This window comes from Pelodiscus sinensis, chromosome 6 (assembly GCF_049634645.1).
Source record: "Pelodiscus sinensis isolate JC-2024 chromosome 6, ASM4963464v1, whole genome shotgun sequence".
Taxonomy (NCBI): Eukaryota; Metazoa; Chordata; order Testudines; family Trionychidae; genus Pelodiscus; species Pelodiscus sinensis.
The window spans coordinates 63,350,846-63,364,699 of NC_134716.1; the positions used below are offsets into that span (position 1 = coordinate 63,350,846).

At 38.2% G+C, this 13,854-nt stretch overlaps 1 protein-coding gene across 8 annotated transcripts in view; it reads right to left on the reverse strand.

Annotated features, from left to right (window-relative positions):
* Window positions 1–1,087: 1,087 nt before the first annotated feature.
* The window catches only part of FER (FER tyrosine kinase), a 339,100-nt gene continuing 326,333 nt past the window's right edge, over window positions 1,088–13,854 (reverse strand). For all 8 annotated transcript variants that reach the window (XM_075932044.1, XM_075932041.1, XM_075932040.1 and 5 more), the window contains 2 exons: window positions 8,004–8,126; window positions 1,088–5,238 (listed from right to left, as the gene is read on the reverse strand). In XM_075932044.1, coding sequence (XP_075788159.1) covers window positions 5,096–5,238; window positions 8,004–8,126 — 266 coding nt within the window. In that variant the 3' untranslated portion in view covers window positions 1,088–5,095. The remainder of the gene's footprint in view (window positions 5,239–8,003; window positions 8,127–13,854) is intronic.

A 13,854-nucleotide genomic window follows, 5' to 3' on the forward strand; every position in this document is an offset into this window, starting at 1 on the left:
CAGAAGGATGTGGGCCTGAAAGACAATTTCCATCCAGCCACACTTGGGCTAAGGTATATACAGGACACTGTATGCCTTGATTTCATTTTCTAAATGTTCTGCTAGAACATCCTTTCTATAAGGGAGGATTGAGTTTGGGATTTTTCTTCTTGAAACCTCTCTCATTTGTTCTACAGTGATTTAATCCATTTCCAAGGGCACTGAATTTAGTTGCCCTCCTACAGCAGGGAGTATAAGGCCTGAATATAAAGAGGGCAGATGCCCTGCTGTTGGTGAGGCAGCAGGATGGACACACTACAGTCTGTACTCTGTACATCCCCAAAGCAATCATGGCTAAGTCAGTCAGAATGCTTCCAAAGATTGCCATTTCAGCATGGTTCTCTGTACCCCCACCACAATGGTTAATAGCCACAACCTGTACTAATTATCATAATACAGCATTAACCAAATCTTTAAAAAAACCTCTCATGTACTTAAAGTAATTAATTAGAAAAGGTGACCTTATTTCAGTGGCAAGCTTTCCTGCTTATCTATTGGGTAATGATACTGTAACAAACAAGTGTGTTTATGATGCAAACTATTCCATTGGTAATGAATAAGGTTATTGTTATCAAAAGAGGATCCTTACTTTTTTGATCCATCTCTCTCTCTTCTTGCTGCTTTATATAGTGTGCCATTAGCATCTCGGACATTCTATCAATTAACTGCTATTATGTCAGATTAAGACCTCCTCTTAAAAATCATAAGACTAATTTACAAGATACCTTATTTACACTATCCTTTCTCCCTGAAATATTTTTGAGGTACTGCTCTACCAGCAGGAGTGCTAATGTAGATCTCTGTTGTGTGACCCTTTCCAGAGCTGGTCCAGAAGATATGATAAGAATGCTGGCAGCCAGCCTAATTAGCTCACCATTGCTACTGCTGGTCCGACCTCTCATAAAAAATGCTAGCATAGGCAGGGTAAAGCATAAGGTACTGTTGGCAGCAAAGTAATTCACATGAACAAAGAGAAAGAGAAAACAGAGACAATCCCAAACTTGAATTTCAGATCTGAAAAACTCCAAGCTTTAGATTCAGCTAGAAATGTTGTGGCTGAGGCTCTTTAATTTGGGAGAGGAGGGGAGTTTACTGATATTTTTGATTAATAGCATTACAGTAGTAAAAATACCATAAATAATGTATATGATTTCACAATAAGTATATGCAGCATTTGAATAAGCACACCATTCATTATAAACAAACACAGCTGAGAGAAAAACAGTGAGGTACAGTAAACTTCTGTTTTCTTACAACTGCTTTCTGCCCTCAAAAGTCTGAGGTTTATTTTGTGAACAGCATTGTCTGGATGCTGTACTTCCTGACGCAGACAGCCTCTAAAGTATATTAAGACACTGAAAGCGAAACTTCAAAATAGAGGCATATTCTGTGATATAATTACAAAATGCACATCACAATTAAAACAAAAATGCAAAATGACCACAGTTACTAAATAATGTTGTTTACTTTTTCAATTTCGATTAAAAATCTAGGAACTGTGTGAAATGTAGACTGTACAAAAAGACTACACATCTGCTGAGGGCACACGTCTCTGTCTTGTTTTCAAACATGCTGTTTCTCAATATTGCACTTTCTATAAACCATGAACTCCATATATTTTAGAATCTTAACCAGGATGATGATTTCAAAACTAAACATTAAGGCTAGTTTTAAATGCTCAGTTTTGATTGTAAACAACTAAAACTGTACACTCATTATTGGCTTTCATGGGGCTTAAAATAACCTTTTAAAAAGTTAAATGAAATATGACAGTAGCACTTTTCATTCCTTTATAATGCCTTGAAAGAGAAGAAATAATTTGTAACTGGATAGATCAATCAAAACTCCGTCTCATAAAATATACTTAGAGGTTTTGACTTTTAGGGTACCGCTGTCTTACTATTTCTGTAACACTTAGGAGTATTTTCTGGGTAATAACCATCTGAATATTTCCAAAGTCCACTAGAACCCCTTACATGGAGTCAGTGCAGATGTCAGTGCAAATATACTGAATTTCCAAAAGAAGACACACTTAATTTTGCTGCATCTTAAACAAAATGTACAAAAGTAAAATAGCCAATATTTGGTTAATTCATTAACAAAGCTAAGACTTTGTTAAACTACAGAGAAGACTTCAAAACTACAGAGAAGGCGGATAGTTGCAGCTTTGATTCCTGAATGCTATACCTGCCTTACATTCCTTAAATGGAAGAGTTTTTCTTTATACATTTTGTAGTCTTCCCTGCTGTATGCTTGTAAAGTTAAGAAAAGTAATTATAGACATGTATCTGGTATTGACTTAACTTCCTAAAGAACATAATTCCAATAATTACATGTGACAGATGGGACAAATAAATGATGTCACAAACACAACTGAATTAATGGTGAGAAAACAGTTTACATAAGTTTTTGTGAAAGCCAGATATGCCTATATTAAATTTATTCTATACCAATGAACTCATCCTGACAGTCTCCCAAAGGGTTATTAATCATGAATTGAATTCCTGTCTGCCTTAGGACAAAGAACACAGAATACTTAGATACTGCAGGTGTCCCATGTTTTGAAAAGCCTTTTCAATTTAAACAGATGTACGATATGAATTGCAAATGTTAACTGCTTAGATAAGTGAAAAATGAATGCAGTTTTTATCCTTTTACATCTGTAGATAAAAATCAGAATTGTCTGTCCTGTTAACTAAATTAAGACAAAAAGAACTGTTCTGTTTTCTTGTGAAAGGGTTGGATATATACAGTCCTTTACAAAATAAGTCATCCATTTAAAAAAGCGTGTTAATCTAAGAAAAAGCCCATACGTTCTTGTCCTAACTTTTAGACATTAGCAATTACATAAGAGGACCTGCATTTGTGTCATTTATTGATTTGGAACTGCATTCTTCCTGGAGTTACAGTTGTACATTTCTGGCACTTTTATGCACTTCTACGCACATAAGCATGCCAGCTCATTAAGGTATAGAAAGAATTTTATGCCAGTGCTGAGTGACTAAACAATGTTTCTTACTGGTGTTAAGTATCTTTGGACCAAATGTGAGCACAGTGATAATTAAATGTGCTCAGTATTTATGTAAAGGAACTACATTAATTTTCCTTTATTTTCAGTTTCTACTCCATATTCCCAATGTATTTCTTTTCTTTACCCTCAGAACAAACCCAGCCTGCTAACAAGTCCACCTACAATGAAAAAGGTATTCTCTAACATGTTGCTTCATTGTTCATTTGGGCACTTATTTTAATAGATACTGGTTGAAACTCTCAGCCTACAAATACTTCAGTCACACACACATTCCTTTCACTACTACTACAAATACACTTTAAAGAGCAGTTGTGCTCTGGACAATAGAAGAGTCACCATAATATAAATAAAATGTAATGCAGCCACAAGAAGGATATAGGGCCATTAAAAGTTCCAAATACTGTTTTTCTTTCATACCTGTTTTAGTCATTTGGTCTGGCAGTTTACTCCTTGTTAACACAGCTTGGGCTGATAACTATTTGATACTTATTGGAGACAGGCCTACATCAAAACCATAGTCTCCCAAAGTTTGGATCCCAGATCATAACTTGTTTCTGAAGTCATGGGTCTCTATGGCAGTCAGGAATCCTTATCTGGGCCTTTTGTAGAGATAGGTCCAAGCCACAAACTAATTGTGCCTTTCCCCCCAAAGACTGATTAGCTTTTCTTGATCTTATAGAAATACAATTTTATACCAGTCTTTGACAGTGAGTATGCAAAACTTTTTTTTTTAACGGAGAACAAATCTGAATGCAGCTAAAGAAACAGTTCTACAGAGGGATATTTCTACTATATACCTTGTTCAGCCTTTCAGAGGTTTAAAACGGTTAATATTTCTTCCTGCAATTGAGATATAGCCTTTTTCTTTGTGACATTATGAATGGAAAGTTCTTCCTTAAGCATGTCCTTTTGCTGACTCCAACAGCATGCAAAAAAGGAATACCATTTGAAATTTGGAGGAAAAAAAAAAGTTCAGAAACCTACCAGAGAATTTCCAATTCACTTTTTCTTTTACTCCATTTAAAATCATTGCTACCCGCTACCTTCATTGCATGCACTATTGCTCTCAAATTTGCTTCCTGATGACCGCTTTTCTATATGTGTACATTCAAAAACCAAGTGTTGTCATCTTCTGCTTGTACTTTCCAAGGCAGATGATTTGGAGTATTTCCTGACAGACATATATAATACGTGGCATTTTAGAAAAAAACTAGCCCATCAAAGGAGATGTATGCATATTGATTCCTGATAAACTGCTGCTTTTTTCCTCTGAAAAAATAAGTGTCCAAAGGTGAACATATTTACTATGATGGAAGCAACTGTAAGAAATCTAAGGAGGTGCTTGTAAATCATGTGAATATTATTCTATGAAAACTGTATGGATTTCTTTGTTCAAAAACAATACATGCACATCCAGAATCTTAATGCATGTTCTTTCTAAGCAAAATATCAGTTTCAGAAACGATTTAAAAATATCAAGTTCCTAATTGAAATATTATTAAAAAATTGTGGTCCTTAGGTTTAAGGTCTTCAGAAATATTACACGGCCATCATATTTTAGTGCCACTGGAGCTGACATCCGTCACTGGGATAACAAATTAATAATGCAGCATAAAGTAGAAAATCTTTAGAAAAAAGTTAGCTATTCAAAAGAGTTGTATGCATATTGATTCCTGATAAACTGCTGCTTTTCTCTAGCAGTTAATCACTGTAAAATAGATGGGAGTCAAATCTATAATATCATGTTCTATGTACATGTATCCTAAATGACAGTATCAATGTAACTGTATAACACTCATTTGGAATAATTGTCTTTTTTTAATGTATGCTTAGACATTTTCCAAGATAGTGTGCACATGCGTGCGCGCGTGCGTACACACACATATATATAAAAGAGTTAATTTTAAAAAATAACCCTAGAAGAATATTGCAGATATTGTGGTATAACGCTTAGTGTTTGAGGGAAAAATGTTTTTCAACGAAGTAATAAGAGTCCTGTAGGTTGAGTTTGTCACTACTTTATCACTATGTCACTTTCTTTTTGATTGACGATAGTTCTTTCTGAATCTCACTGAATTTTGGTCGGTTTTCAGGTTTGTAGTCCCAGCACCGCTGCATTATTTTATATATTTCCTCTGGGCATTTTTGAGGGGCTGGCATTCGATATCCTGACATGAAAAAATAAAAAGTAAAAAAGTTTAGAATTCCAAAGTAATATAAATTGAACACGTGTTTATAAAATGAAAAATAAGGAACCATAATTAAAAATTAATGAGCAAAGTTCCTTGAGGTCACTGCACACACAATTTTGAGGTCAAATGTATTCATCTTCTGTGTATAAATTAGATGATTTTCACATTATGCTAATGTACCTGAGTAGCAAATTAAACTCTGCTAAGATTGAGAGGTAAATTGTCAATATGCTTCTCCTGCCTCCTGTCTACAATTTGCCTAAAAATTCATGCTTCCCATCCTAGGAAAATGATTAGGCCCTCTTCCTTTCAAGTCCCATCTTTTTATCATTAAAATCTAACAACCTGTAGCAATGCTAATAAATGTAAAACACATTTACTTTAAAGTTGCATGTGGCTTTCTCTGCTGCCCCTTTTTTCTATTTGTGTTCCATTCCCATTTTTTGTTTTCTTTCCATTTTGATTTCCTTTGCCTCTCCATTTTTATATTAAAAAAGTCAGCTCTCTTTCCATCCTCTCATTTACTTTTCTTTCCCTATATCCAAGTCTCTTGTGCCTCCTCATTCTGTGGATATTAGGAAAGTGGTGAATGTGATGTATCTTTATTTTTGCAAAGCTGTTGATACGGTCTCCCACAGTTTTCTTGCCAGAAAATTGAAGTGGTATGGTTTGGATGACTGGACAATAAGGTGGATAGAAAACTGGCTAGATCGTTGGGCTCAACAGATAGTGATCAACATCTCAGTGTGCCTCGATGGCAGCTGGTGTCATCTGATAACAAGTGCAGTGCCCCAGGGGTTGATTCTGGGACTTGGTTTGTTTTAATGATCTGGATGATGGGATGGATTGTACCCTCAGCAAGTTTGCAGATCATACTAAGCTGGGAAGAAAAATATGCTGGAGGTTAGAGATAGTATCCAGAGTGATATAAACAAATTGGAGGGTTGAGCCAAAAGAAATCTGATGAAGCTCAACAAGGACAAGTGCAAAATTCTGCACTTAAAATGGAAGAATTCCATGCACTGCTACAGCTTGAGGACTGACTGGCTAAGTAGCAGTTCTGCAGAAAAAGATGTGGGGATTACAATGAATGAGAATCTGGATATGAGTCACCAGTGTGCCCTTGTTGTCAAGTAGACTAAAGGCATACTGGACTGCACTGGTAGGAGCATTGCCAGCAGATTGAAGGAACAGATTATTCCCCCGTATTTGGCACGGGTGAGGCCACATCTGGAGTACTGTGTCCAATTTTGGGCCACCCACTGCAGAAAGGATGTGGACATATTAAGAATCACGTGGAGGGCATTAAAATAATTAGGGGGCTAGGGCACATGAATTATGAGGAGGCTGAGAGGGCTTAGTTAGTCTGTAGGTATGGGGGATTGATAGCTGCCTTCAATCACCTGAAGTGTGGGGTCCAAAGAGGATGAAGAGAGGCTTTTCTCAGTGGTTACTGCTGACAGAACAAAAAGCAATGGTCTCACATCGCAATGTGGGAGGTCTAGATTGGATATTAGGAAAAGGTATTTCACTAGAAGGGTGGTGAAGCACTGGAATGAGTTACCTAGGGTGGTGATAAAAACCTCTACAGATGCAGATTCTAAGGCCTGGCTTGAGAGAGCCCTAGTGAGGATGATTGAGTTGGGGCTGGTCCTGCTATACGCACAGGATTGGACTAGATGACTTGAGGTCTCTTCCAGCTCTAATCTATTGTGATTCTCTATTTCTTTGCCCATGTTTCCTTCTCTATTTCTTTGCCCAGCTTCCGCCTCAATTCACTGTCTGTGCTTTATTCTGCTCTTTCACTTGGCAGACTTCTTTTGTTTGCTCCCTACTTCTGCATTGTGACCAAATCAAATTTCTGACTTCTTGGAGTGCAGGAGCCCAGGAAATCACAAAAGCAAATCATCAGCTGCTCACACACTAGAGACAAAAAAGCTGCCCCTGGTTCTAGTCTTGTTAACACACACTAGATACAATAATACATTTTACAAATTTAAAGCAACATAAAATCTGTTATGTATATAACCTCTATAGAAGTTGACACAGGTTATAGGTGCAGAGCAGGTTATATCAGCTTGAAAGACATCACTATGGAAGATGAACAAGTAATGCATTCAGAGATCTAATAACCTAATTATATTAATCTACTTTTGATTAATTGGTGAAAATAAAGCTGGGATTCACTACTTAAGCTAATTCAAATTGAGTTGTTTATTATCTTTGTTCTAAAATTTTGTTCCAAATGCGAAAGCTTTAACAAAAGAAAATGCAGATAGATAGGTTTTTGGTATTTGCAGCAGCTGAGAGTTGGAGCAGCTTACTTGATAAGAACATCTTCTGGTCTGACCTTTGTGCTGCCCAAGTCACGCAACTAACCACATCCTTTATGTTCTCCAACTCTATCCTTCATGCCTTCTTTTATAAAGCCCTATAAGGTACCTCAACTTTGTGATGACTCACTATACTTGTATCTTCTCATCCATCTAGCTCCACTGTCCTTCCCAGAAACCTATAAACCCTAATCTTCACAAGGATTTCTTAACAAGTGACAAAGAAAATTAGACAACAGACTTGTGGATCCTACCTAGCATTTGCTGCAGTTGCTTGGTTATATTGTTTGTCACTTCCTAATTGAAAATTGTTGATTTAGTTTAAGTTGTTAAGCTCAGGAACTTTGTCTTCCAAAAGGTCTATAAAGTATCTCTTGTACATGGCTGCACCCTATAAGTAACAATTACCTTTCTCCACTTGTTCTCGTGCTTGTTGGTTCGTCATTCCAGGGTATGGGCATACTCCTAAACTGAAAGTCTCCCAAAGAAGGATCCCAAAGCTCCATACATCACTCTCAGAAGTGTATCTCCCTGAGCAAGAAGAGATGGTAGATAATACAATTAAAAGAATATTTCTGAGCTGTACTGTATGCTGCCCTGAATCAATGGTAAGGAAGAATTTTATTTATATAAAATAATGACAGCACATTCCCTGTACTGTTGACAAGGTGAAATTTAAAACACTGTAACTGAACACCAGAGACTGAGGTGTCTGTGTCTTTAGGCATAAACAATATTCCCCAAACTCCTGCTTGGCTGCCACCTAACACTGTAGGCCTCTGTACATCTAAGATTCCAGTTGTCAGGGCACTTACGTGGGAGACTCAAATTGAATCCCTGCTTTGCCTGATTTTGGAGAGAAATATGAGCTTTAGTCACCCCTTTCCCAAATGAGTGCCCTAACTCTCTGTGTTAGAGTACAGGGAGATAGGACTTACTTCTTGGATTTTCTGTGAGAAAGGGCTTACTTGGCTTGAGGGCCTAACCCCAGGGGAGAGTTCACACGTGAGAGACGTGCTTCACTTCAGCCTGTCAGATCATAGGAGAGTCAGACATCTCTGTACACCCTTTTCCCCCTGGCCTTTTATTCTTGACTAGCTGAGGTAGGTCTACACCCAGTAGAGTGCTGACTTCTGAGAATCTTTTGTAAGTGCCTAACTCTACCCATACATTGCAGGGGGAGCCTGGCATCCACCTCCCAGCTGGGCAGCAGAGCTCCGCAACACTCCATGTTGCAATACTTCTAGTCCCTTTGTGAATTTTGCCCTTAAAGACAGTATCTCACCATGGTGAATACAGGGTATAACTCAGTTCTCCAGGTTTGAACTTCCTGTCTCAGGGTATATCTGCACAGTAGCTGAACTTCCAGCTTGGGCAGACACACATTGCTAGCGCTGCTTGAGTTAGAATGCTAAGAATTGTAGGGTCGCTCTGTCAATATAGGAAGTACCTGAGTACAATACAGTCATAAGTATTTTTAGTATGTAGTTTACGCAGAGTGTGTCTACTCAGGTTGAGAATCACTTCCCAGCTTCAGTGCTGACATACTGCAGAAGCCAGCTTAGAGAAGTGAAATGAAACACAGTGGCTCTGAAAGTACCATCTTAGAATGTACACGCGCTTCAGTCTTTTCAAAAGCATACCCATCCTTTTAGTATTAAGACCTTTATACAGAAAACATCAGCATGGGCCTACAGCAATGACAAAATCCATTTACCATATTTTTGCTTCAGTTATCTTTGAGTTTAAAAAAAAAATCACCTTCATATATTGTCTGCCTGATTTCCAACACTGCCATTGTGCTAGTGTCATGATGCTGATATTTGAATGCTAAATATTCAGCTAATCATTTAAAACTTAGAATATGTTTTTCCCCCAGCCTACATGAAGTACATGTAAATGATAATGACAGTTGGGGCTATCTGACGTCAGAAAGTTCAGTTTGCACTTAAACTAAATATCATTTCCAGCTGTGTTAAATTAGCTTGTTTGCATTGGAGATAGTAATTATGGACATTCATGATGCTGCGATTAGTTTTCTTGTCTGTATATCAACTCTCTTCAGAGTTTGGCATCCAGTAATTTAACACTTTTCATTAAAGTCACTCAGTGGATACAAGTTAAAAGTAATTAGTTTCTTAAGAAAGCACAAGTTATGTAGAGTCAATTACCTTTCTCAGTATGATAATAGCTGGGCAGAGAAATGGCATGGTGTTTATACATACGATTATTTATTACCATTATAAAGAACTGAAGAAATTCTAGTGGAAGATTACATTAAACAAATATACACATTTTACTTTTTAAGTGCAGTTAAATATTGGCCAATATATTCAAAGTATCTAATAACATTTTATGTAACTTTAAAGCGTTAACACCAAATACAAAGAACAGGGCTGAAATTCTCATCTTATTTAAGTAAATGACAAAATACCCCTTAATTAGGGTCAGGATTTCATATTAGGGCTGTGTCTAGACTACATCCCTTTCATGAAAAAGGAATGTCAATTAGACACTTCGAAATTGCAAATGAAGCTGGAATTTAAATTTCCCGTACTTCATTTGCATAATGGCAGCCGCAGTTTTTTTTGACATGGGGCTTTGATAGAAAAACAGCAGTTTAGATGGGGATCTTTCGAAAAAGGGTTTTATTTTCGAAAGATCCCCATCAAAAAGCTTCCCTGGAAGCGCCGCGGGTCCGGCCAGGTCCTCAGTGGCTTTGCTCAGCGTCTCCCTGGTCTGCAGACCAGGGAGACGCTAAGCAAAGCTGCTGAGGACCCGCGGCGCTTCCAGCTGATCTGGAAGTGGCCGCGGGTCCAGCCCCGGGTCCTCCACCGCTTTGCTCCCCGTCTCCCTGGTCTGCTGGCTCCCCCAGCAGACCAGGGAGACGGGAAGCAGCTTTTCTCGCCCCGGAGGAGGCGGGCGGTGGGACCAGGCGTCCCGCCACTCCAGTCCTCCGGGGCGAGAAATCCCCGTTTGTAACTGCGGATCTGACGTAAGTCGTATCCGCGTAACTCGGGGACTGCCTGTAATCAAGTCAGGATGGAAGGAGGATGGATTGTGGGATGCACAAGACATTTAATTTACAGTAAGATAAATAATCTTTTTTCTTCAAGTTCTGCACATATGGCTCCCACTGATGGTGATTAGCAAGCTAGCTGTTATTTGAAAAGATATTGCAAATTTGCCCTCCTCAAACAGGTCAAATCTGCTGCAAGTATTTACTAACAAATAATGCTTTATAAGGTTATAAGCTTAAGTCCAGACAGCTGCTATGCAAATCTCCAGTAAGGGCACTTAACTTAGACATACTATTGGGCTATGTCTACACTGGCGGCTTCTTGCGCAAGGACATCTTGCACAAGGGTTCTTGTGCAAGGAAACGTCCACACTGCCATGTGCGAGCTGTGCTTTTCTGCAAGAACATCCATGGCAGTGTGGATGCTCTGTTGCGCAAGAAAGCTCTGATGGCCATTTTAGCGATAGGGCTTTCTTGTGCAAGAAATCCCTGCTGAGTATCCACACTGCCCTTTTGCACAAGAGCTCCTGCGCAAGAGAGCTTACACCTGTTAAAAAAAGGTGCATAGCTCTTAAGGAAGAAGCCCTCCCTTACCATGCTGTACTGTGCAATCTTCTTGTGCAAGAGCAGGTGGGCAATGTGGACACTACGGCCTTTCTTGCGCAATAACCCGCCAGTGTAGACATAGCCCTAGTGTTGCTTGTGCTCTGGTTGATTGTCAGTATTTGGAGAACTAATTACGTTAACATCATATGCAGTCCTAATATGATCAGATATCCCTTTTGAATGCCTTTGAGATGAAATAGACATTCATTTAGATTAATTATCATAAGTAATAAAAAAAATTTGTCTTACCAAAATTTTAGTTTTCTGTAGGTAGTATAATAATGATCTTTAAACACCAAAGAGATGCAGCTGAAGACAAGTGAGATCATGAAAAGAAGACCCATGCCTGAATAAATTGATTAGTATGAAAATCTGATAATACTTTTGGGGAGGAAAGATAGTTGCGATCTCATGGTTACCTGTCTTTATGGAAAACTGTGTAGGAACGGTTTATCATTAATGCTTGTGGTTCTTTTATTCTGAGGTAATTGTCGTAAAAATGCTACTTTTATTGATAAAACATGAATTAGGTAGAGTGCTAGGGATGCAAGAGGATGTTTAATTGGAAATTAGATTTGAACCTGTTGGAACAATTGTTCTTGTAAGATGTAGAACTAAAACAAGGCCTCCACAGGAATCTATTAACTGCTTGATGAGATCATTGCCCTGAAATAAGATACTTTGTACTACTGATGATTTTTCTCTAACAAGGGCATCCAGAAACCATACAAAGCATGAGATGTAGCTACTTTGAATTTGGGTACAGGATTAAACTGTAATTCTGTGAGACGTTGCTCTCAAGAAGGAGTCCAGTAAACAACTAATTGGACAGTATTAGGCGATCCAATAACTAGAAATAACCAGACCAAGCAAGAGCTATAGTATAAAACCCAAGCTTTTTCTTATCTTCCTTAACATTCTTGGAATTAAAGGAAAAAGAGGTATAGCATACATCAAATGATGGCACCCCAAATCGTTAAAGCATCCACTATGGATCTTGGACTCTTTCCTGATCAAGGGGAAAAAAATTCGATATCTCCTATTCTGATTCAAATTAAACAAAACTGCCACTTTTGGAATATTGGGTCCACTAATGAATTTCTGTTTTGTGAGTCCACTAGCTAAACGATTGTTATTCCCTGGAAAATGAAGAGCTATCAGACTGATACAATTCTGGATACACCATTCCCAGAGTCTTGTGGCTTCTTGACATTAAAGGTCTTATCTTGCAACACCTTGCATCTCTATATAGTAGGTAGCTCTGGAGTTGTCCCTAAGAATTTGGAAGGAAGAATCAGTGGTAGAAATCTCTTGCAAGATAATTGTATCAATCTTAGTTCTAGCATGTATGTAAACTGGAATCTGACCTCAGGCTGAGGCTAGGTCTACGCTATTGCAGTTTTTTGGAAAAAGCTATGCAAATTGCATTCCGCAACTCGCATAGCTTTTTCCGATTGCTTTTCCTGAAGAGATTTTTCTGCCATTTGGCCCTGTCTGGACATTGTAGAACGAAGGTATACAAGGCTCCCTGAAAGGGCACGTCTGCTCTTCTGTTTAAAAAAAAAAAAAAAAAAAAAAGCAGGTGAGCAAAGGAGTTCCCTGGACGTGGAGGTGTTTTTCCGGGATACCTCTGGTTGGGAGTTGTGAGCATCACTAGAACAACAAATGTTAGTCTGCCACACTTTCTTTTATTGTCCATCTTTTCCAAGAGTTTAAATTTTGACTTGGAATTGTCACCCTCAGTGACATACTGTATTGACTTGAACTAACCTTGGAAGAGTCTGAATCATGATGGGCAAATGAAGTCAGAAAACAACATGATGCCATATGGCCTAGCAGTTTAAGAAACATCTTTACATCCTCTCTTCTTAAGGAGATGGTGGAGAATCAGGTGCATTGTCTGAAACCTGTCTGATGGACGGAAAGCATTTGCTGCTATTGCATCCAGTAATTAAAATAAATTATTTAAATCCAGATGGAATCAGAATTGATTTTTTCAATTTGAATTTGAAACCTTGGGATAAAAACCAAAGGAGCACCTTTCTTGCCACTATGATCCCATGATTTTGTTGTACAAATAGTCTAGATAAAGGGTAAAAATGCAATTCTTGTTGGTGTAGATGGGTTGCTACTATGGACAGGCATTTGTTGAACGCCTGTGGAGCTGAAGAAATTCCAAAGGACAATACTTGGAATATAAAGTGTTTTCCTAAAGCTACAAATTAAAAAAATGTGCATTGACATGTGAAAATAAGTGTCTTGAAAGTCCAGGGTAATGAACCAATCTATAGGAATAATTGAAATGATTATACCACACAAGATTTGCTGCACCAAATCTATTTGTTTGGAATCTTGAGAGCTAGAATCAAAGACCAACCTCTTTATTTATGGTATGACATTGAAGTCCTTTCTCATAAATTCTTGAGGTGCCAGTTCTGTTTGATTGATTGTCATCTATTTCTTGAAGCATAGCATTCTCATGAGAATGGTTCCTGAAAAGGGACTGGGAAGTAGCAGGGTGGGGGAGAAAGATTGAAACTGAATGATAGAACGACCCATTGATCTGTGGGGATTGCTTTTTTGAAGAGGCACGAATGGCAAAAGTAGGAACCAAAGAGACAGAGCAAGGGATTT